Source organism: Tursiops truncatus, chromosome 1 (assembly GCF_011762595.2).
Source record: "Tursiops truncatus isolate mTurTru1 chromosome 1, mTurTru1.mat.Y, whole genome shotgun sequence".
NCBI lineage: Eukaryota > Metazoa > Chordata > Mammalia > Artiodactyla > Delphinidae > Tursiops > Tursiops truncatus.
The window spans coordinates 153,622,365-153,646,748 of NC_047034.1; the positions used below are offsets into that span (position 1 = coordinate 153,622,365).

General features: G+C 48.0%; 1 protein-coding gene across 1 annotated transcript in view; it reads left to right on the top strand.

Annotated features, from left to right (window-relative positions):
* Positions 1-24,384, top strand: part of EPHA10 (EPH receptor A10) — a 44,162-nt gene that overhangs the window by 9,354 nt on the left and 10,424 nt on the right. The window contains exons 4-8 of the mRNA XM_033837815.2: positions 248-403; positions 911-1,261; positions 16,153-16,286; positions 18,691-18,862; positions 22,785-22,893. Of these exons, the coding sequence (XP_033693706.1) occupies positions 248-403; positions 911-1,261; positions 16,153-16,286; positions 18,691-18,862; positions 22,785-22,893 (922 nt within the window). The remainder of the gene's footprint in view (positions 1-247; positions 404-910; positions 1,262-16,152; positions 16,287-18,690; positions 18,863-22,784; positions 22,894-24,384) is intronic.

A 24,384-nucleotide genomic window follows, 5' to 3' on the forward strand; every position in this document is an offset into this window, starting at 1 on the left:
ACTAAAAGAGAAACACTGCAGTGTTTGCACGTTAAGCGCTTACTAAGGGTTAAGTAATACTGCATTGTTCAGTCACGAGCTGCCACCCCCGGGGCGGTGCTGGAGTAGCTGAGACCCCCGCCCCCCACTTCCCCATCACAATTCGAGGAGATAAGGCCCACCACAGTGGGGGCAGTCAGGAAAGCGGGGGGGGGGGGGAGCCAGAAGCTGTGGCGGAGCCCCCTCCTCACGCAGTTCCTCCCCGCAGCCTGTCCCCCAGGGTTTTACAAGGTGTCCCCGCGGCGGCCCCTCTGCTCGCCGTGCCCGGAGCACAGCCGGGCCCTGGAAAACGCGTCCACGTTCTGCGTGTGCCAGGAAAGCTACGCGCGCTCGCCCAGCGACCCGCCCTCGGCGTCCTGCACCCGTGAGTCCCCCTCCTGAATGCCTTCCGGATGGTGGGTGGGGCGGTCCATAAGGGCGTAATCGAGGCGTTGTGAGGGCAGGGGTTCCACACTCGGGGGCGCCAGGGCGCACGTGGGGGCCAGCGATCCAGACGGCAGAGTGGAGGGAGGGGAGCCTGGGGCGGTGATGGGGCCCGGGGCCCGGGGTTGGAAGAAGCAGGACAACAGAGACAGTCCAGACGGAGGGATGAGGTTAGGCTTGTTGGGGGATCACCGTGTGCGCCGCCTACAACCATCCCCGCCCTCACCTCTCCCAACTTTCCAGCCAGGCGGGGGACACCCGCCCCTCACACTCTGCATCCCCAACCTCATCCCCTCACTGACATCCTCCCACCCCATCACTGACCGCGCCCCACTCCCACATCCCGCCCCTCACTGCTCCACGCCCCCGTCCCTCCCCCTCACTGCCCCCGCCCCCATCCCGCCCTTCCTCTCCCCGCCCCTGACGGCGCCCGCCTCTGTGCCCCCAGGGCCGCCGTCGGCGCCGCGGGACTTGCAGTACAGCTTGAGCCGCTCGCCGCTGGCGCTGCGGCTGCGCTGGCTGCCTCCGGCCGACTCGGGCGGCCGCTCGGACGTCACCTACTCGCTGCTGTGCCTGCGCTGCGGCCGCGAGGACCCGGCGGGCGCGTGCGAACCGTGCGGGCCGCGCGTGGCCTTCGTGCCGCGCCAGGCGGGGCTGCGGGAGCGCGCCGCCACACTGCTGCACCTGCGGCCCGGCGCGCGCTACACCGTGCGCGTAGCCGCGCTCAACGGAGTGTCTGGCCCGGAGGCCGCCGCGGGAGCCACCTACGCGCAGGTCACCGTCTCCACCGGCGCCGGGGGTAAGGCCTTCCGCACCCCGCGCGCCCGCCCGTCCGGCCCACCGCGAGCATCCCCACAGCCCGCAGCCACCCCGGATAAACTGCGATCGCTGGTCTTAAACAAAAATCCCCGACCCTGGCGACCCCCCATCGAGGTCAGCCCCCTTCCCGAAGGCCATGGAGGAGAGATTGAGGATACAGGTGACTCTGTGCCTCTGGGCCAAAGAGGTTATGAGTGTTAGTGATTCTGCGGGAGCCAGTGCGTGCTCCTTCTTCTGACCTCGCGGAAAGCCTATGTCCCACATCCAACTCTGCAGTTGCCTTGCCTCTCGTTTCCCGGCAAAAGGGGTGGAAGGTTCCTCAATCTTTTTGCCCTCCCTTCTCAAAAATTTCAGTGGGAACCAGAATCATACCGCCTTCTTTCCTGTCTTAGAAAGAGGGACCCTGTGTGTATCCCTCTGACTTCGTCCCTCGGCCTCTGCAAGGGTTTTGCTGCATTGTCACCCTCTTTCATAGTCCTGGAAAAGAGCAAGGAAGCACGGAGGGTCAGACTGTCAGGGGCGATAGAATTCACTGGTCAGCACATAACAGTCACATTTCGGAGTCTGGAATTGAGATGAATAAATGAAGACCTACAATCCTTTTATACTACATCTTCCTCATTCTTGACATTTACTTTTGATTTGTCTCACTCAGCTTCAAGTAATCCTTCAAGTATCCTTTGCAAGAAAGATAAGTGAGTGAGTGGTATGGTCTTTTCATATCTGAGAAGATATGTTCCGTTTGTGACTCTGCTTCCCCGTCTGATGGCAGTTGTACTGCAGAAGAGTCTGAGGCGAGGGTAATCGTCATTGTTTTGTAGGTGACTTGAATACGAATGTGTACACGCATGGATGTTTGTATAATTCTTAGGCTACTGGTGAAAATAAACTTTAACCAATATTGACCTCTTTTCATTGAGTTTGGCTAGAACATAGTAAAACTTTGGATCTGCATACCTTTTTTTATTCCTGGAAAATTTTTTTTCAGTTTTTATTTCCAGTTATTACTTTGACTAGAACTTCTAATAACTCTGATCTCTCTCTTAAGACTCTTTCTAAACCTTGAGTTGTACGTCCATTTTCTGATTCTCAAATCTTGTCGCTTCCTTTATCATTTTCAGCTCTTAATCCATTTCCTCTGCCTTTTGGGAGAGATTTCCCAACTTGCCTGATTTTCTGGGACAACACTTTTTTTTTTTTTTTTTTACTATCTCTATTATGATTTAACATTTGCCATTGCATTTATATTTTAAAAAATTCAGAATAGAAAAAGAAAATGAGCACCCATAATCCTATTATCCAGAGATATACAACTACTAATATCTTGGAGTATATCCTTCCACATTTTTTTCTATTTCTATATCCATACCTAGAACTATCTACTGTAAAACCCCTTTTGTATAATATACGTAACACAAATTTTTATCTGGTATTTCCTGATAATAATCCTGTTTTGATATAGATGGATTTAAAAATCATGTTAAGGAAATACTCTTCTGTTTCCATTTTGTTAATAAAAATACTTTCACTGATTGAGTGCTGCTCTGTGTTTGGCACTGTGCAATATGATTTTCTACATTAATTCATTTAAATCAAATGATAATCATCTTTCAGATGGTGAAACTGAAGTCTGAGAGGCCAAGTGAATTATCCAAAGTCAGCCAGCTAGTAGTCGAGACCCATCTTTGAACTCAGGTCTGTCTAATACCAAAGCCCTGCTTTTAGCCCCTTGGCCATATAATGCTTTCACTTTTTACTGAACTTTTCAGAAAAATCAGCAATGGATGTTAATTTTACAAAATGCTTCTTGAGCATCTTTCAAGATGACCACGTTTTTTTGTCTTTGACCTTTTGATACGATGAATTCTACTAATGGATTTTTTCAATGTGAGTTCTTTTTGCCTTCCTAGATTATACCCTACTGCAGATGAGTGTGTTATTCTTTTAATATTTGCTGAATTAATTTGCTTATATTTTAATATTTTTTCCATCTACATTTATAAGAGAGAGTAGTTTTTTTTTTAAAATTTATTTATTTATGGCTGTGTTGGGTCTTCGTTTCTGTGCGAGGGCTTTCTCTAGTTGTGGTAAGCGGGGTCCACTCCTCACAGCGGTGCGCGAGCCCCTCACTATCGCGGCCTCTCCCGTTGCGGAGCACAGGCTCCAGATGCGCAGGCTTAGCAACTGTGGCTCACGGGCCCAGCCGCTCCGCGGCATGCGGGATCCCCCCAGACCAGGTCCCGAACCCGTGTCCCCTGCACCGGCAGGCAGACTCTCAACCACTGCGCCACCAGGGAAGCCCCCGAGAGTAGATTTTTTTTTAATTATTGTGTTCTTTGTCAAGTTTTAGCATTTTGGGCTGGCTTTGAAAAAGGCATCAGGAATAATCTCTTCTTTTTCTCTGTTCTGGAACAGTTTAAATAGCATAATTATCATTCTTTGAAGGCATGCAAAACTGCCTGGGAAACTGTACCTTGCTGATGTTCGCAATCTTTTCTATAACTTCTTCTTGAATCAGTTTTGTTAATCTGTACTTTCATAGAAAATCTTTTGATGATCTTTTTCTAATTTATTAGCCCAGAAATGCTTATTTAAAAACTTTCCATAGTATCTGGAGTTAACGCTTACTTTCTCTTTCTTCATATTGTGTCCTGTGATGTCTTTTTAAAAATTATTCTGGTCAGAAGTTTATTTTATTGGTTATGACACATAACCAGCTCTTGAACTTATCAATTCCACTGCTCTTTACTTTTGTCACTTATTTTATGATTTTATCTTTATTACTACCATCCTCCTGATTTCCTGAAGTCTTTTTCTAGGTGGCTTCAGTGCTTAGTTGTTTTTTTTTAATATTTATTTATGTGTTTGCCTGTGCCAGGTCTTAGTTGCAGCACGTGGGATCTTTGTTGCTGCAGGCAGGATCTTCATTGCAGCATGCGGGCTTAGTTGCAGCATGCGGGATCTTTAGTTGTGGCATGCATGTGGGATCTAGTTCCCTGACCAGGGATCGAACCCCGCATTGGGAGCACGGAGTCTTAACTGCTGGACCACCAGCGAAGTCCCAGTGCTTAGTTTTTATATTATAGTTTTAATATTTTAAGCCTATGAAATTTCCTCTAAGAATAGCTTTGGTCACATCCAGTATGTTTTTATACATAATATATCACTTTGTTCGTATTGTCATTTTCTTTGTAGATATAATTCACATACCATAAAATTTCACTTACCTTTTAAAGTGTACAATTCAGTCATTTTTCCTAGCAGCTATCACAAACTCTCTAATTCCAGAACATTTTCATCATCCCCCAAAGAAACCCATTAACAGTCACTTCCCATTCCTCCCACCCCCTCCAGCCCCTAATAACTACTAATCTACTCTCTGTTTCTATGGATTTGCCTATTCTGGGCATTTTATATACAGGGAATTATACAGTATGTGGACTTTTATGTCTGTCTTTTTTCACTTAGCATAATGTTTTCACGGTTTGTCCATGTTGTAATATGTATCAGTATGCCATTCTGTTTATGGCTGACTAATGTTCCATTGTATGGATATACCACAATTTTGTGTATTCATTCATCAGTTTATGGACTTTGGACTGTTTCTGCTTTTTGGCTATTAGAGTAATGGTGCTATGAACATTCATGTACAAGTTTTTGTGGAAACAGGTTTTCAGTCCTCTTGGGTATATACTTAGGAGTGGAATTGCTAGGTCATATGATGTCATAGACTGAATTGTCTCTCCCAGGTTCATATGTTGAAGCCTTAACCCCCAGTGTGACTGTATTTGGAGATAGGGCCTTTAAGGAAATAATTAAGGTTAATGAGATCCTAAGGACGAGGCCCTAATCCCAAGGACTAGTGTCCTTACGAGAAGAGGAACAGACACCAGAGCTCATTTGCTCTCTTTGTGCATACACAGAGGAAAAGACAGGTGAGGACACAACAAGAAGGTGGCTGTCTGCAAGTCAGGAAGAGAGCCCTCACTAGAATACAAACATGAGTCTGCAAGCATCATCTGGGATTTCTAGCCTTTAGAACTATGAGAAAATACATTTTTGTTGTTTAAGCCACCCAGTCTACAGTATCTTGTTGTGGCAGCCTGAGCTAACCAATACATATGGAAACTTTTTTATCTTTTTGAGGAGCTGCTGAACTTTTTGAGGAATTGCCAGACTGTCTCCCAAAGCAACTCTACCCTTTTCCATTCCCACCAGCAAATGTACAAGGCTTCCAGTTTCTCCACCTCCTCACCAACACTTGTTTGTCTTGCTGATTTTAGCCATCCCAGTGGATATGAAATGGTATCTCATTGCAGTTTCAGTTTACATTTCCATAATGACTAATGATGTTGAACCTCTTTTCATGTACTGGGTTTTCTTTTTGTCATTGAGTTATAAGAGGTTTTTTGTCTAATCTGTATATTCTGTATACCTTTGTATTACTTTCCTAGGGCTGCTATAACAAAGTACCAAAAATTAGATGGCTTAAAACAAAAGAAATTTCTTGTCTCACATTTCTGGAAGCTAGAAGTTTGAAATCAAGGTGTCAGCTGGGCCATGCTTTCTCTGCTCTAAGTGAGAATCCTTCCTTCCTTCTAGCCTCTGGGGTTTGCTGGCAGTCCTTGGCCTTCCATGGTTTGTAGATGCATCGCTCCAGTCACATGGCCCTCTTTTCCCTGTGTGTCTCCACATCATCTTCTCTCTATGAGAGACCCTCTCTGTGTCTAAATTTCCCCCCATTCAGAAGAACACCAGTCACATTGGATTAGGGCCCACCCAGATGACTTCATGTTGACTTGATTACCTCTGTGAAGACCATATTTCCAAATAAAGTCACATTCTAGAGGTACTGGGGGTTAGGACCTCAAAATATCTTTTTGGAGGGACACAGTTCAACACATAATGACCATTATGATACATGGTTTGCTAATATTTTCTCCTACTCTGTGGGTTGCCACTCACCTTTTTTTTCCAAAGGAGATGTAATTGACATATAACATGATATTAATTTCAGGTATACAACTTAATGATTTGATATTTGTATATATTGTAAAATGATCACACAATAAGTCTAGATCATCCACAGCCACACATAGTTATAAGAACTCTTTAAGATCTACTCTCTTAGCAATTGTTTTTTTTTTTTGGCCACACTGCATGGTTTGTGGGATCTTAGTTCCCTGACCAGGGATTGAACCCAGGTCTTTGGCAGTGAATATGTGGAGTCCTAACCACTGGACCGTCAGGGAAGTCCCAGCAATTTTCAAATATACAATATAGTATTATTAACTATAGTCACCACGCTGTACATTACATCTCCAGGACTTATTTATTTTATAACAGGAAGTTTATACCTTTTGACCACCTTCACCCATTTTTGTTTTTGTCCTTTCCTTTTTGCGGCACGCGGGCCTCTCACTGCTGTGGCCTATCCCGTTGCGGAGCACAGGCTCCGGACGCGCAGGCTCAGCGGCCATGGCTCACGGGCCCAGCCGCTCCGCGGCATGTGGGATCTTCCCGGACCGGGGCACGAACCCATGTCCCCTGCATCGGCAGGTGGACACCCAACCACTGCGCCACCAGGGAAGCCCCATGACTCTTTTTGAATTATGGTTTTCTCAGGGTATATGCCTCGTAGTGGTATTGCTGGGTCATATGGTAGTTCTATTTTTAGTTTTTTTTTTTTTTTTAATTAATTTATTTATTTTTGGCTGTGTTGGGTCTTCGTTTCTGTGCCAGGGCTTTCTCTAGTTGCGGCAGGCGGAGGCCACTCTTCACCGCGGTGCGCGGGCCTCTCACTATCGCGGCCTCTCTTGTTGCGGAGGACAGGCTTCAGATACGCAGGCTCAGTAGTTGTGGCTCACTGGCTTAGTTGCTCCACGGCATGTGAGATCTTCCCAGACCAGGGCTCGAACCCATGTCCCCTGCATTGGCAGGCAGATTCTCAACCACTGCGCCACCAGGGAAGCCCTATTTTTAGTTTTTTAAGGAACCTCCATACTGTTCTCCATAGTGGCTGTATCAATTTACATTCCCAACAACAGTGCAAGAGGGTTTCCTTTTCTCCACACCCTCTCCAGCATTTATTGTTTGTAGATTTTTTGATGACGGCCATTCTGACTGGTGTGAGGTGATACCTCATTGTAGTTTTGAGTTGCATTTCTCTAATGATTAACCTTCACCCATTTTGCCCACCTCTCACCTCCACCTATGGCGGCCACCTGTCTTTCACTTTCTTAGTAGTGTCCTTTGAAGCTCAGAGTTTTAAATTTTGATCAAGTCCAGTTTATTTTTCTTTAGTTGCTTGTGTTTTTGGTTTCATATCTAAGAAACCATTGCCTAAATCAAGGTCATGAAGACTTACACCTGTGTTTTCTTCTAGTATTGTAGTTTCGACTAAAATTATTTTATTTAATTCATTTATTTTTAAATTTATTTTTGGCTGCGTTGGGTCTTTGTTACTGCGCACGGGCTTTCTCTAGTTGCGGCGAGCAGGGGCTACTCTTTGTTGCAGTGCGTGGCCTTCTCCTTGCAGTGGCTTCTCTTGTTGTAGAGCACAGGCTCTAGGCATGCAGGCTTCAGTAGTTGTGGCACACAGGCTCAGTAGTTGTGGCTCGCGGGCTCTAGAGCGCAGGCTCAGTAGTTGTGGTGCAGGGGCTTAGTTGCTCCGCGGCATGTGGGATCTTCCCGGACCAGGGCTCGAACCCGTGTCACCTGCGTTGGCAGGCGGATTCTTAACCATTGCGCCACCAGGGAAGTCCCCAATGTTTACTTTTTAAAGTAACTATTGTGGTTTTCTTTGAGGGCTAAGGTATGGTAAACATTTTAACTATTCTATGGCTACCTTGAAGCAATGCGTATTATTTTTATACTGCAGTGTTCTCTCTCTCCCCCTCCATCTCCATATATATTAAGTATATTATTTAATCCTTCTATTTCCTTCTTATTGTTTACTTGATGTTCCAAGGACTAAGAGGTTTAACTTTCCCATTCTGCTTGTAATTTTGTTAAATTCCTTATATTTGTAATGACTTTTAAATATTTTGATTTTGCTAATGCATTTTTAGTTTCCCTACACGCCTTTCTCACTTTCTCCACTTTTATCTCATCTCATCCTGTTTCTTTTTCTTCTCCATCTGTTTTCTCTTCGTGGCCTTCTGCTCCTATTTCAGAAGGCTGTGTTTTCTTTCATCTTCTTCAAGATGCCAAACAGCCTCCTTACTTGTTCTTCTAACTGTCATATTAATCGCTCTTAAAGATCTGCTCCTCCTGAGTCTTCATTTTTTAAAAAAATTTATTTATTTATTTTTGGCTGCTTTGGGTCTTCGTTGCTGTGTGTGGGCTTTCTCTAGTATGGCAAGTGGGGGCTAGTCTTCATTGCAGTGCGCGGGCTTCTCATTGCGGTGGCTTCTCTTTGCTGTGGAGCATGGGATCTAGGTGTGTGGGCTTCAGTAGTTGCGGCGTGCAAGCTCAGTAGTTGTGGCTTGCGGACTCTAGAGTGCAGGCTCAGTAGTTGTGGCTCACGGGCTTAGTTGCTCCGTGGCATGTGGGATCTTCCCGGACCAGGGCTCGAACCTGTGTCCCCTGCATTGGCAGGCAGATTCTTAACCACTGCGCCACCAGGGAAGTCCCCTCCTGAGTCTTTAGTGTAATACTTTTTTTTGCTTATTCAGAAATATTTTTTCATATGCCCAATTTCTTAGTGTTTTCTGTTTACTTGTTCTCGAACAAGGAACTAGCTGATGTTTGCCAAAAAACCCAAAAACCAAAACAAGATATATGAATTGTCCTTTTTACCAGTTTGTGAGGCTTTCAGCTGCAAGTAACAATACGTCTCAGTGCAAATGACATTTGACTGAAATGACTTATTAGCTTACCTAAGAAGAGGGGAATTAGAGCTTGGTTAATTCAGCAGCTCAACAGTGCCCTCAAGGACCCAGGTTCTTTCTTTCACTCCACTCTGCCATCCTTATAACATAGGCTGGCTCCCTTATGGTGGCAAGTTGGATGCAGCTGCTCCAGACATCATCATATCCTTACCATCCAGGGCAGAAAAAGAACTGTTTCTTCCTCGTTGGTACTTTTTTTATTTTAAGTTGTGACTCTATTCCTTTATTTCTTTTTTCTTAATAGATCTTTATTGGAGTATAATTGCTTCACAATACTGCGTTAGTTTCTGTTGCACAACAAAGCGAATCAGTCATATGCATACACATGTCCGCATATCCCCTTCCTCTTGAGCCTCCCTCCCATCCTCCCTATCCCACCCCTCTAGGTCATCGCAAAGTACCGAGCCCATCTCCTTGTGCTATGCTGATGCTTCCCACCAGCCAGCTATTTTACATTCGGTAGTGTATATATGTCAATGCTACTCTCACTTTGCCCCAGCTTCGCCCTCCCACCCCATGTCCTCAGTTGCAGGGCAGGAATAAAGATGTAGACATAGAAAATGTTGGTATCTTTTTAAAAGCCAGAAACCTTTCCCATAATCCCTCCTCCCCTTAGGTGACTTCTCCTTTTGTTGGCCAGAACTGGATTATGAACTCAACCCTAACCCAATCATTGGCAAAGGGAATGAGTGCACACAGATGTTTTAGAACAATCAGAATTAACCTGAGTCATCTCAGGGCAGACAGTAGACCCTGAATCAAAAACTGGGCTCAGTCAGCGGGGAAGGGGGACATGGCCGTTGGATAGGTTTCCAGTAGTGTCTGCTGTACTCTCAGCCCCACTTTGGTGCTGACTGATCTCATTACCAATCTATAGTGGGAGAGCAGGTGCTTGGGCTCAGTTTTTAGCTCCATTGTCAGGATTTATCAGGCTTTCATCTAACATAGCTCTGCGGGGCTGAAATTCAACCTTCTTCTACCTCTGTATCCTGGCCATCTGATAACTTTCAACAAATGTAGTTTTTAAAAATGACATTCCTGGCTCTTTCCTGTCTCTGCCCTCCATCTGTATCTACAAGGGATTGTGCCCCTTCCTAGGATGTTTCATCACTCTTCTTCCCTTTGTGCCTACATCTTTTCTGGGAGCTGCCATCTCCAAGTGTATCTAGGCTGAGAGGCACTCTCCGGAGACAGGGAAGAACACTTTTCCTCCAAAGCAACTATGCGGTAGAGTGATGGCTGTGCATTCGTTGTCCAGTTGAAAAATACCTTGCTTTTTTTTTTTATTTTAAGGGTCAGGCAGTGGGAGGAAGGATGAAGTATCTTCCAAGTTATTTTCAGGACGGGAGGCAGCGTCACTCTGTGAGTAGCATAGCCGGGGGGTGCACTCCAATTGTATTTTTCAGTCCAGTACCACTGGCTTTAGCGTAGGTGGAAATATGCCGCTCTACTCCCCATCACCCCATTCTGGCAGTCAGCTGTCAAGACTAGTTTACGGTGACATTCTGTGTTTTCAACTCTTTCTGTATCTTTGGGTCTTAATTAGAATTTGGGGGAGACTGGAGGTGGAGCCTGTTAGATGGTTACCATTTAAAACTGGAAGCCATGTTTATACGCTTTTCTAAGAGTGATCTCCTTATGCCCTTCTCTCCACTTCCTCGGCCCGTTGCCACCTGCCGTCCACTTCCCCTCTATCCCCTGAAGTCACCAGGAACCTCCACACTGTTAAAGCCAGTGGGCACTTTGAATCATCTTGCCCCGTCTCTGCTCAGCATATGACACTGCCAACCAGCGGTTCCTCTTGCTGGTAAACTTGGTATTGAATGCTTGTTCTGTGTCAGGTGTTGTGCTAAGCTCTCCAGATGCATTAATTCATAAAATTCTCACAGCAGGCCTAAGGAGGTCATTCTTGTTTCCAGTCTACATATAAGGAAACCGAGGCTCTTGCTTGTGGCCCAGTAGCTGATAACTGGAAGAGTCAGGAAGGAACCTTCCTAAATGTCCTCTTCCCTGGGCTTCTGTAGCCTCCTTTGCTCCTGGCTTTTCCTCCTACCTCTGTGACTTCTCCTTTCTAAGCTCCTCTTCCTTTGCCTGCCTTTTCTTGGGCTTGTTTCCTGAAAGCTTTGCCTTCTCTCTCTCTGTGCATTGCCCTGGGCAGTTTCATCGAATCACCTCCTGATGGCTCTCGGATCTCTATCACCCTCCCAGGTCCCTTTTGGGAGCCTTGGAACCCCTTATCCAGCTGCCTTTCTGGCATCTTCTCTTGGGAACCCCTCTGCTCAACACACTTAAAGTGAAGTCATGATCTTTCCTCCCAGTAACCTGGTGGTACCTTATTCTGGCATGATTACACTTCTGTTTGTTTCTTTTTGTTTGCTACTGTCTGTCCCCCCCCAACATTATCTAGACTAGGTTCTCAAATCTGTCTGTACACTGGAATCATTGAGAAGCTTTTAAAAAAGATACTAATGCCTGAGTCCCAACCCACAGAAATTATGATTTAATTGCTTTGGGTTTATGACCTGGGCATCAATACTTTTTTAAATTGTGGTAAAAAACATATAATTTACCAAATTAACCATTTTTAAGTGTACAGTACAGTAGTGTTGACTATATGCAATTATTGTACAACAGACCCCTAGAACTTTTTCATCTTGCAAAATGCAAACTCTATACCCTTTGAACAACAGCTCCGCTTGCGCCTTCCCCCAGACCCTGGCAACCACCATTCTACTTTCTAAGAGTTCGATTACTTTAGATACTTCATAGAAGTGGAGTCGTGCAGAATCTGTCTTTTCGCTACTGGCTTATTTCACTCAGCATAATGTCCTCAAAGTTCATCCATGTTGTTGCATGTGATGGGATTTCATTTTGTAGGCTGAATAGTATTCCATTGGATGTCTACATCACATTATTTTTTCCCCCAGCTTTACTGAGATATAATTGAATTACACCTTTATGTAAGTCTAAGGTGTACAATGTGATGGTTTGGTGTATGTGTGTATTGTGAAATGATGGCCATGGGAAGGTTAGTTAACACATCCATCACCTCACATAAGTATGTTTTATGAGTCTGGTGAAAACATTCAAGATCTCTCTTAGCAGTTTTCAACTACACCATGCCATACATTAGATCCCCAGATGTAATTCATCTTATAATTGGAAGTTTGTACCTTTGACCAACATCTCCCCATTTCCCCCACCCCCTAGCTCTTGTCAAAAACCAATCTACTCTGTTTCTATGAGTTTGGCATTTTTATTTTTTTTAATTATATATTTATTTATGGCTGCATTGGGTCTTCTTTGCTGCGCACGGGCTTTCTCTAGTTGTGGCGAGTGGGGGCTACTCTTCGTTGTGGTACGCGGGCTTCTGATTGCGGTGGCTTCTCTTGTTGTGGAGCACGGTCTCTAGGTGCGCAGGCTTCAGTAGTTGTGGCACGTGGGCTTCAGTAGTCGTGGCTCGCGGGCTCTAGAGCGCAGGCTCAGTAGTTGTGGCTCACGGGCTTAGTTGCTCCGTGGCATGTGGGATCTTCCCAGACCAGGGCTCGAACCCGCGTCCCCTGCATTGACAGGTGGATTCTTAACCACTGCGCCACCAGGGAAGTCCCGAGTTTGGCATTTTTAGATTCTACATATAAGTGAGATCATGCAGTATTTGTCTCTCTTTGTCTTATTTCACTTAGTATAATGCCTTCAAGGTTCATCTGTGGTCTTGCTAGTGGCAGGATATCTTTTTTTAATCACTGAATAACATATCATTAAATATATACGTATATAATTTTCTTGTCTTTATCCGTTCATCTGTCAACAGACACTTATGTTGTTTCCATATCTTGGCTATTGTGAATAATGCTGCAGTGAACATGGAAGTGCAGAAATTTCTTCAAAATTGTGATTTCATTTCCTTGGGCTATATACTCAGAAGAGGGTTTGCTACATCACATGGTAGTTCTATTTTTATTTTATTGTATTTTTTTATCGATTTTTTAATTGAAGTATAGTTGATTTACAATGTTGTGTTAATTTCTGCTGTACAAAGTGATTCAGTTATATGCATATATACATTTTTAAATATTTTTTCCATTATAGTTTATCATAGGATACTGAATATAGTTCTCTGTGCTATTCAGTAGGACCTTGTTTTTTATCCATTCTATGTATAAAAGCTTACATCTGCTAAACCCAACCTCCCACTTCACCCCTCCCCCTTGGCAACTACCAGTCTGTTCTCTATGTCTTTGATTCTGTTTATTTTTCATAGATAGGTTCATTTGTGTTATATTTTAGATTCCACATATTAAGTGATATCATATGGTATTTGTCTTTCTCTTTCTGACTTCACTTAGTATGATAATCTCTAGTTGCATCCTATTTTTATTTTTTTAAGGAACCTCCATACTGTTTTCCATAGTGGCTGTACCAATTTACATTCCCAGCAACAGTGCACAGGGTTCCAATTTCTCCATAGCCTCGTCAACACTTGTTATTTTCTGTTTGTTTGTTTTGTTTTGTTTGCTGTTGTTGTTTGTTTGTTTTTGATCCTAACGGGTATGAGGTGATATCTCATTGTGGTTTTGACTTCCATTTCCCTGATGATTAGTGATATTGAGTATCTTTTCATGTGCTTATTGCCCATTGGCACATCTTCTTTGGAGAAATGTTTATTCAAGTCCTCTGCCCATTGGGTTATTTGTGGGTTTTTGTTGTTATTGTTGAGTTGTAGGAGTTCTTTTAATATCCTGGATATTAAGCCTTTATCAGATATGTGGTTAGTAAATATATTCCCCCATTCCATAGGTTGCTTTTTCACTCTGTTGATTGTTTCCTTTACTGTACAGATGTTTTTAGTTTGATGTAGTGCCATTTGTCTATTTTCGCTTTTGTTGCCTGTGTTTTGGTGTCATATTCAAGAAATCATTGCCAAATCCAATGTCATGAAGCTTTTCCTCTATATTTTCTTCTAGGAGTTTTATAGTTTCAGGTCTTACATTTATGCCTGTAATTCATTTTGAGTTAATTTTTGTATGTGGTGAAGGTAAGGGCCCAAATTCATTCTTTTGCATGTGGATATTCAAATTCCCCAGCACTGGGGACTTCCCTCGTGGTCCAGTGGTTAAGACTCTGCGCTTCCAATGCAGGGGGCGTGGGTTCAATCCCTGGTTGGGGAACTAAGATCCACATGCTGCACAGCGTGGCCAAAAAACAAAACAAAACAAAAATCAAATTCTCCAGCATCATTTGTTGAAGATACTTTCCTTTTCCCGTTGCGTGGCCCTGACATCCTTGTAGAGGAGCATTTGACCATATATGTGAGGGTTTACTTTTGGGCTGTCTGTTCTGTTCCATTGGTCTATAGTTCTGTTTTTATGCCAAGTACCATACTGTTTTGTTTACTGTAGGTTTGTAACATTTTGAAGTAAAAAAGTGTGAGGCTTCCAGGTTTGCTTTTCTTTCTCAACATAATTTTGACTGTTCATGGTCCTTTGAGATTCCATGTGGATTTTAGAATTTTTTTCTATTTTTGCAAAATATGCTATTGGGATTTTGATAGGAATTGCACTGAATTTTTTTAGGTCACTTTCGGTAGTATGGACATTTTGACAATATTAAATCTACACTCCATAAATATGGATGTCTTATTTTTTTAAACACAGATTTTATTTATTTATTTATTTATGGCTGTGTTGGGTCTTAGCTGTGGCACGTGGGAACTTTTGTTGCAGTACACGGGCTTTTCATTGCGGTGTGCTGCGGGCTTCTCTCTAGTTGTGGCACATGGACTTCTCTCTAGCTGTGACGTGCAGACCCTGTAGTTGTGGCACGTGGGCTCCAGAGCATGTGGGCTCTGTAGTTGTGGCATGTGGGCTCAGTGGTTGCGGCGCGCAGGTTTAGTTGCCCCGCGGCATTTGTGATCTTATTTCTCCGAACAGGGATCGAACCCACGTCCCCTGCATTGCAAGGAAGATTCTTAACCACTGGACCACCAGGGAAGTCCCAACAAATATGGATGTCTTTCTGTTTATTTGTGTCTTCTTCAGTTTCTTTCAGCAGTGTCTTGTAGTTTTCAGTGTGCAAGTCTTTTGCTTTTCTGGTTAAGTTTATTCCTAAATATTTTATCTTTTTTGATGCTATGGTAAGTGGGATTGTTTACTTAATTTCTGTTTCATATTGTTCATTGTTAGTGTGTAGAAATGCAAGTGATTTTGTGATTTGATTTTGTATCCAGCAACTTTGCTATATTTGTTCTAACAGTGTTTTCTGTGGAATCTGTGGGGTTTTCTACATATAAGATTATGTCATCTGTGGAGAGAGATCATTTTACTTCCTCCTTTCCCATCTGGATGCCTTTTATTTCTTTTTCTTGCCTAATTGATCTGTCTAGGGCTCCCAGTACTGTGTTGAATAGAAGTGGCAAGAGTGGGCATCCTTGTCTTGTTCCTGATCTTCAAGGGAAAACTTTCGGTGTTTCACCATTGAGTATGATGTTAGCTGTGGGCTTTTCATATATGGCCTTTATTATGTTGAGGTAGTTTCCTTCTATCCCTAGTTGGTTGAGTATATTACCTCTTGCCCAGACTATTAGAATAGTTGAGTAGCTTGTCTTCCTGCCTTCTGTGCTCCCTAATGTCTCCAAACTGCAGAGAGTGTAGAAAGAGCCTGGGGGATTAGAACCAGCCACCATGAGGGAAGCTGGAGTATAGGGTGTGGGCAAGCAGCACGTGACCTGATGCTTTCCCCCTAGGAGCCAGGGGAGCAGAGAGCTGTGGGGTGAGAGGGGCCTCCCTTCCCCCTAGCCCCGCAAAGTCGCTATCCCTCAAGCCCCGTGCCTCAGGAGCATCCTGTCCCCCACAGACCCTTTGGTCATGCTTCTGTGGCTCCAGTAGCCCCGCCCCTAATCCCCTCTTGTCCAGACTTTCCAGCCCCTGTCCCTGCCCCACAGTCAGATCTGGGTCCAGAACCTTGCATTACTTACTTTCAGCGCCATGGGAGGAGGATGAGATCCGCAGGGACCGAGTGGAGCCCCAGAGTGTGTCCCTGTCATGGCGGGAGCCCATCCCCGCTGGAGCCCCTGGGGCCAACGGCACGGAGTATGAGATCAGATACTATGAGAAGGTGAGTCGGGGTCTGGGAGGGACCTGGGGCTGCATTCCTGGCTGTGATCTGCCCCCCTCACCCGCTGGCTTCCTTCTCTTCATGAGCACCTCCCAGCAGAAGTCCTTCTTACTTTCTTTCTAAACATTTCCACAGGCCCCCTCAGGGGCCTCCCCAGCCGGGGTTTCTTCCTGTCCTCTCCTCACCATGGACCCCACTGCTCTCCCTCTTTCCCCACGTCTCCATTCATCACTGGTCATCAAGTCCATTTTCACCACTTCTGCCTAGTGTGTACAGTTGACAAGAAGCCTTCTCTGGGGGCTGATCCAGATTTTGTGTGGTGGAATCATGTACCTACAATTTGCAATCCTTTTAAGAAAAAGAATGCAGAGATACATTGTTTCAAATTTTACAGAAAGGTACCACGGTGGGAGCACACTAGGTCATGGGACCCCCGTGTTGGTAAACGTTTAGCAGCCAGCTCTGCAGAACAATGAACGTGTGCAATATTATTATAATTTTGCTGACGTGAGGAATGTGTAACCCATCATTTACAAATAAGAATAGAAAATATACAGCGATCCTTATTGTGAACTCCATATCGCCAATTGGTTCTCATAGGATACTTCTTGCTGATTTTTGCTGACCTCTTGCATCTGTTGCCATCTGTGGTTGCAGCCCAACCATGGTTTGGCGAGTGGAGTTACATCCGGGTCCACTGTCTCTTTTCCGCATAAGTTAATAAACTTATGAATTTAAATTCGAACTGTTTGAATTTGACATGTAATCTGCCGTTAAACTCTTTCTCACCTTGGTGCCAATTGCGAAACCTCGCTTTCAACTTAGCACTACATGTGTCAGGACTTCACTCCCTCCTCAGTGACTCCAGGGAGTTCTTTGCTGAATCAGTCAAAGATTTTGAGTACGAGAAGTCTGGAGAGCTGTGAGTTGAGAGAGAGAGACAGAGAGAGAAAGACAGAGAGAGAAAGAGAGTTGGGGGCTTTCAGCATAGAGATAGTAGCTGAAGCCAAGGGAGCAGAAGGGATGACCAAGGGAGCGGGGCATGAATGAGAAGAGAAGTCAGGGCAGAGCTCTGGGGATCCCTGATGTCTAGGAGACCGCGGCGAAGGTCACTGGGAAGGAGCGAGGCATGCAGCAGTTGCTTAGAAAGGGCTCCTTGAACTGACACTTGGGGATCACAGCATAGATACAGTCCCAGCACTGAGCTGGGTGGATGCTTCCAGGCCCTTAGGGAGTTTGAAGTTGCTGGGAACAAAAACCCTTGAGAAGAGGAGCCAGTACCAAAGGGGCTGTGTTTGAAAGCCTTCAGGAACGTCTCACGGAGCCCGATGGCCAGAAGTGTGGCTGGTGTCACGAGCTCCTCGCGCCGACTTCTCTCTGTGCACCAGCTCCACCTCCTCTGCGGGGGCCTTGCTCCTAGCACCTGGCAGCTGCGAGGCTGGCAGCCTTGCCCCTTTCCCCCTCCCCACCCCGAGCCTGTCCCGTCTCATAGGTCATGCAGTCATTGCGCTGTCTTTCGGCGGTTTGTTCAAATGCCCGGAAGGGAGATTCTGATTGGCCCAGCTTGGGTCAGAGTCTTCCCTGATTCCTGAATACCATGGCCCTAGAGCTGGGGCCACAGGTATAGGGGAGGTGCACCTCTGGGGGCTGTGAGTGTGGCAGGGGCTCTAATAAGGGGGTGTGGGCAGAGACAAAATAATGGTGGCATGTCCAGCAGGTACCATTATCAGATGTGTTGGGGGCAGGACGAGGTAGAGCACAGAGCACGGGACCTGAGGGAATCGAGAAGGTGTCACCCCAACCCTTCTTTGATGTGAGCCTCACCTGTTAAAGGAGATAGGAATGCTGCTGTGAGGACTGTAGGAAGTTGGCTCCTATAGGGTCTAGCCCAGCAGCGGGCAGTGAGTGGACCGTTGCTGGGGGCCGTGGGAGAGCCTCTCTACCCCTCTGAGCCCTATTCCTTATCTGTGAATCCATGCCTTGCAGGACATTGTGAAAGTCCGATGCCAAGGGGAAGGAAAAGCTGTGTGATCCGACAAGGGCCGAGCAGGTGTCAGGCCCTTGTCTTCTTCTTTCCTCTGAGGGGTCAGGTGCAGCTCACCCTCTGGACTGCCAGGCCCTGATGCCCTTCATTCTAGCATCCCTTTGAAGGCCAGCATCTTCTCTAAAGTTTCTCTTACTTGGAGGTGGGGCTGTTCTCAGCTACAAGTACCACCGAGTAGGGGTGGGAGCTCGTGGTGGAGAAAGGGGCTGGTGATCCTATGGAAGAAAGCTGTGGGATCTCCCCAAGACAAGTGGAGTTATTCCACCAGCCCAGGTTCCTCCCTACTTCTTGCCCCCGACATTCTCCCAGGAGCGTGGGGCCAGCCCTGGGTCTGGGCCTCACTTCTCGGTCCCTCCCCAGGGTCAGAGTGAGCAGACTTACTCCACGGTGAAGACAGGGGAGCCTGCGGTCACCGTCACCAACCTCAAGCCGGCTACCCGCTACGTCTTTCAGATCCGGGCGGCTTCCCCGGGGCCCTCCTGGGAGACCCAGAGCTTCAACCCCAGCATTGAAGTGCAGACCCCGGGGGAGGGTAAGTGATGTGTCAAGTGAAGAGAAAACCCAGCCCGGGACTGGAGCAGGGAGGCAAATTGGGGCGGGGCGGGGGGGGGGGGGCGTTATCTGTGCAATGAAGGGAACCTGCAGAACAGTTCAGTCACAACCTAATTAATGGATGAATTCGGTTGGACTTCCCTGGCGGTTCAGTGGTTAAGACTTTGCGATTCTACTGCAGGGCGCACGGTGGAACTGGTGGGAGAACTAAGATCCTACGTGCTGCTCAGTGTGGCCAAAAAAAAAAAAAAAAGCATGAATTTGGAATCCAACAACTAGTGGCTTACATTGGGTACCTGTCCTGGAGGAACTCACAGGGGAGGGGCCCATGAACAACTATAACCCAGGTCTCAGCTGGTGTCTCCCTGCCCCCCAGAACCTCCCACGTCTCGTGGAAACATCCTGTGCCCTCTCCAAGATTCTTCTCTTTGCTTGGGAGAAATTTTTGTCTCCTGGTCACTTCTTGCCATTGACTGCTAAGTTCTTGTTCCCATCCTGCTGCTTTGTCGCTGCCGTGATACAGACTCAAACGTGGGCCCCCGTCCCTCTTCCCACTAGGCCTTACAGTGTGAAGCAGAGGGGTGAGGCCCAGCTCACCCTCACCATCCTAGCATCCAACCTTCCCTGAGGGTTGGGGCACACGAAGGGAGTTGCACCTGCAGCGGTAAACAAAACAAAACACCGGGAGAAGTGGTTAGGATTCGGCACGTTCATTGCCAGGGCCTGGGTTCAATCTCTGGTCAGGGAACTAAGACCTCATGAGCTGCGTAGTGCGGCCCAAAACAAACAGAAAAACACCAGGAGAATTGTACGCTTTCAATGGGTGAATTGCACGGTATGAGAATAATTTCTCAATAACGCTCTTATCAAAACAGAAGCTGAACATCAGATATGCCCAATCCTAACGCAGCTCCAGCTCCTCGGCATGGTGTGGCGCTACCCCCTCTTCCCTTGGCTTCCCTCCCCTGGTTCCTCTTCTCCCCACCCACCCCCAGTCCCCCCTCCTGATGCGTGCAGAGCAGTTAGCGCTCTCTTTTGTTGTTCTCCTGCTGCTACCCCAGCCCTCAGGATCTCACCTCTATCTACCCGAGCAGCTCACGCAAGTATTTTCCCGGACAAAGGCAGTTCCCCCTAAGAGGCATCCTGGCACCAGCTGTCTAGATAATAATTCTTTCCAACCTGCTACATGAGTCTAATCCAAGATAGGAAGAGTTCTGAGCCCAAAGGGAGGTGGAGATAAAATGTGGAGGGAGTTTGAGTTCTGGGAAAGGAAAACAGCACTTCTTGCTCGAACGCCTGTGTCTCTGCCAGACCTCGGCCAGGTGCTGGCAAGAGATTAGAGCCGTGTCTTGAAGGCTGGGGAACGTCTGAGTGTGTGGAGGTGGGCAGGGAAGGCGTTTTGGGTAGAGGAAGCCATCAGAACAAAGGCTCGCGGGTTTGGCTGGAGTGGGTGTGGCTGGAGTGGGTGTGGCAGAGGGCGGGAGCTGGGAGCCGGTAGCTGAAGAGGGCTGATGCCTTCCCTTAATTTGGTGCTTCTTAGTTGGTAGATACGCTGCTCAGCTTCCGGGCAGCCTCCTTTGCTGTGGCCCTGGCTGTGGGGAGTGGTTCCCCAATCTGCAGAGTACTTTTTCCAGTGAGCTGTGACCCCAAATCAGGATCACGAGGAAGGAGCATGCTTCACCGCTGTATTAGTTACCCGTTGCTCTGTAGCAAATTACCCCCAAAACTCAGCGGCCAAAAACAACAGATGTTTATTATCTCATGGTTTCCTTGGGTCAGGAATATGGGCAAGGCTTAGCTGGGCGCCACCTGTCTCAGGTCTCTCAAAGGATGCAAGCAAGGTGTCCTCTGGGGCTGCGGTCATCTCCAGGCTTACCTGGGGCGGAGTGGGGAGCGGGTGTCTGCCCCCCTGCTCGGGCTCTTGCTGGCTGTCTGTGGGAGGCAGGCATATGCCTCCTGGGCTTCTCCAAGGGCTATTTATAACCCAGCAACTAGATTCTTCCAGAGACTGAGAGAGAGAGAGAGAGAGAGAGAGAGAGAGAGAGAGCGCGAGCGAGCGCAAGAAGGCACCCGAGACAGAAGCCAGTCTCTTGTAACCTAATCATGGAGGTGACATCCCATCACTTTTGTTGTATTCTGTTCATGAGAAGCAAGTGACTATGTTCCGCCCACACTCAAGGGGAGGGAACACCAGGAGGTGGCGAACCCAGGAGGGCCATCTCAGAGGCTGCGGACCACAACCACTTTTAGCTCCATCCTCAGTTTCCGCGTCCACATGGATACTTCATTTCAAACAGTCCTTGGCAACTCCACTGCCTGCTGCCACCAGCTGGACCCTGGACCCAGTTCCCCATCTCTGAAAATGTGGGCTCTGAAATCTGCTCTTTGACCCTGACCTTGTTGGCCTCTAACTCTTCCTTCCTCTTCTATCCCTCTTCCTCACTTGCTCTGTGACATCCTAATAGCAGCTCTTGGGATCTGACCTCATCTCCCAGGCTCTCAGCCCCTCCTGTCCCCACAATCATCTCTCCCCAGTGAGCACAGATTCTCCCGGCAGAAACATGCCCCACCTCTGCCGGCCCTCATTCCCCGGACATCGTGCTGCACCTGCCCCGCTAGTCCCCAGGCTTGGCTGTCCTCCTCTGTCCCTCGCCAAGGCTGCCTGCAGAGTTGTATTTTTCTAATCTCAGTTTAGTCTTCAGGGCTGCATAGCATTTTCCCCGTTCTTGTCACGTCTCCCAAACACCTCCCCTCTCTCCCCGCTCCCGAGCCAGCAGATCCCCTCACTCCTCTCTCCTCTCCCTGTGGGCAGGAACTCTGTCTATCGCTTGAGCTCCCTGTTACCCTCGGGATATCCTGGCTCATACTGGCCTAGCATTCAAGGACCTTCCGGTTCTGTCTCCTCCCCCAGCTCCCTTCACCCTCCTGCCCTCCAGCTTCATACCTTCATATCTTGCATCTGCATCTCTGCCTCCAGGCAGTCTGTTTTCCAGCCACATGGGATGACTTGCCGTTTTCCAGACCCAGCAGGTGCATCTAAGCATCATCAACAACCCTTTCAATCTTCCAGGTCCAGTGCAGATGACGCCTTTTCTACAAACCTTCCTCGCTGGCTTTAGGAAGAAATTATCATGCCTCTGCTCAGCTCTGCTCATTCATGTCTCTGTTTTTTTTCATTCTACAGTTAAGATTTTTCATTTCTGTCTCCCGCACTGGTCGGTACACCCCTCCAGAGCTGGGATTTTGGCTCATCCATTGCTATCTCCCCAGAACTAGTGCCAGCCTGGCGCACATGTTGGATGGATGGATGGATGGGGCTGAGGGCCTGGCTCTTCCCCTGGGGAAATAGTTCAAAGCAGAGGCTTTAGGAATCAGGTTCGAATCTTAGGTTCACTGTTCGTTAGCTGTGTGACCTTGGGCAAATTACACAACTTTTCTCAGTGTCAGTTTCCTCAGCTATAAAATGGAAACAGTAACACCTTACTGGCTTGGACCACTTAGTCTTGAATGGAGCAAGTGTGCATTAAATGGTAACTCATCATTTTTGCTGGTGACACTTCCGGATGGGGGCTGGGGAGCTTGGATGAGAGGCCACCCCCCTGCAGAGCTACCTTCCTTGTGCATCAGAAAGGCAAAAAGGGAGGCCTGGGCCTGCCTATCTGGATGCCTGCTCCTCTCTCTCAGAGCTGGGCTGCAGTGGAAGTGCCTTGCCCTGGGAAAGGAGGAAGCTCCAGGTGCCACTGTGGCTGGTGGGGCTGCCTTGGTCCCTTGCCGCCGGGAGGCCGGGCCGAGTGCGGAGGTGCTGTGGGAATCCTGCTGTGGGGTGAGGACAGGAGTCTGTCCTGGAGCTTCCCCGGGAGCCTGGTCCTCTGCCTCTCTCAACCTCGTGGTTTCCCTCCCAGTTGCCTCGGGGTCCAAGGACCAGAGCCCCGCAGTCGTCGTCACCATCGTGACCATCTCAGCCCTCCTCGTCCTGGGCTCTGTGATGAGCGTGCTGGCCATCTGGAGGAGGTAGGTGGCTGGTCCCAGCCTGGATGATGCCTGGTGGGCCGTGTCCCTGCGCACATTCACATGTGCTCACAGGCACTCATGTCTGTATCTGCATTTGCACCTGTGCGGATGTGCACGGGCGAGCACACCGCTGTGTAGATACAGGCGTGGCTGGTGTGGTCCTGGCCTTCCTCCCACCGCCCTGACCCCCTGCTCCTGCAGTCGGCAGCGTGGCAGCCAGCACGGCAGCTAGCTCAGCCGCTCTGGGATGAAGGGGATTTAGCTCCTTAACTCATTAAATGTCAGAAGGCATCGCTGAGGATGGAATCAAGCTCCAGCTGCTCCGCTGTGATTAGGATCCCCCTGAGGCACTCAGAGGCCCCCGGCCCCTGCCCGAAAGGGATCTGGAGGCCCTTCAACACAGGCAAAAGGAAGAAAGGCAGAAATCGTGTGTGTGTGTGTGTGTGTGTGTGTGTGTGTGTGTGCGCGCGCGCCTGCGCCTGCGTGCAGGGAGAACAGGGAGGGGAACTCATAAACCAGAAACCCCCAACCCCCAGCAGAAGAAGCTGGCAGAGTGGGCAGAGGAAGGGGATGGGAGGAGGGGCAAAGATGTGGAGCTTGGGTCCGGCCCTTTGGCATGCAGCAGAAATCTCATGCATATATATCGCCCTCCTCCCCAGGGCCACAGTCTGCCACATGCAGAGGCACCCGGGTGGGTTCCAGGCTGGGGCTGAGGTCAGCCGACTGGAGGGGCTGGAAAGTCTGCATGTGACAGGCTGGAGTGGGGGGAGCACAGGAGAGGAATGGGCTGGCCCAGGAGCCACACATCAGCATCCTGGAACCGCCTGCGGGCTGGAGGGACCGTGAGCTTTCACTTGGCTCGGAGGGGACTGTTTGCTTGGTCTTGAATAAGGTGCTGAAAGTGACTGAGGAGGAGTGAGTCTGGGAGCCAGCTCTGCCCGGGGCCAGGTGAGTCAGGAAGGCAGGACAGGAGTGGAATCTCCTTCCTCACAGAGCTTAAAGGTCCTTATATGAGACCTGTTGGAAAAGCGGGAATGGACAGGAGCTGAGAGCATCTTGTCCTGGCTGTGAGCTCAGGGTCTCTGGGAGGCAGAAGGAGGAAAGGGGAGAGAGGTGAGCAAGGAGGGCCTCTTCAGGCAGACCCTACAGAACAGGGGCAGCTGCCCAGCAGCTCCTCGGAGACAGATGCACCAGAGCAGGCAGCGTAAGCCAGGGGTGGATTTCAAAACCTGCTCAGAATCAAACGGCACCAAAACGAGAATCTCCCTGGCCTAGCGCTGATGTGCAGAGAGGCACTCATCTCCAGCACGTGTGTCCCAGCTTTGCAGACGGTAACACCTCCCTCAGCCGTCTCCTCCTCTCACAGTCTCTGCGGTATCCGCTCTGTGCGGCGGGCTCCTTACCTCCGCTTTCCCTCCCCAGTCCATCTTGCGTCACCCAGTGGGAGCTTCTCATTTTCTCTGCCACCACTCCTCCAGCCACTCAGCCTTG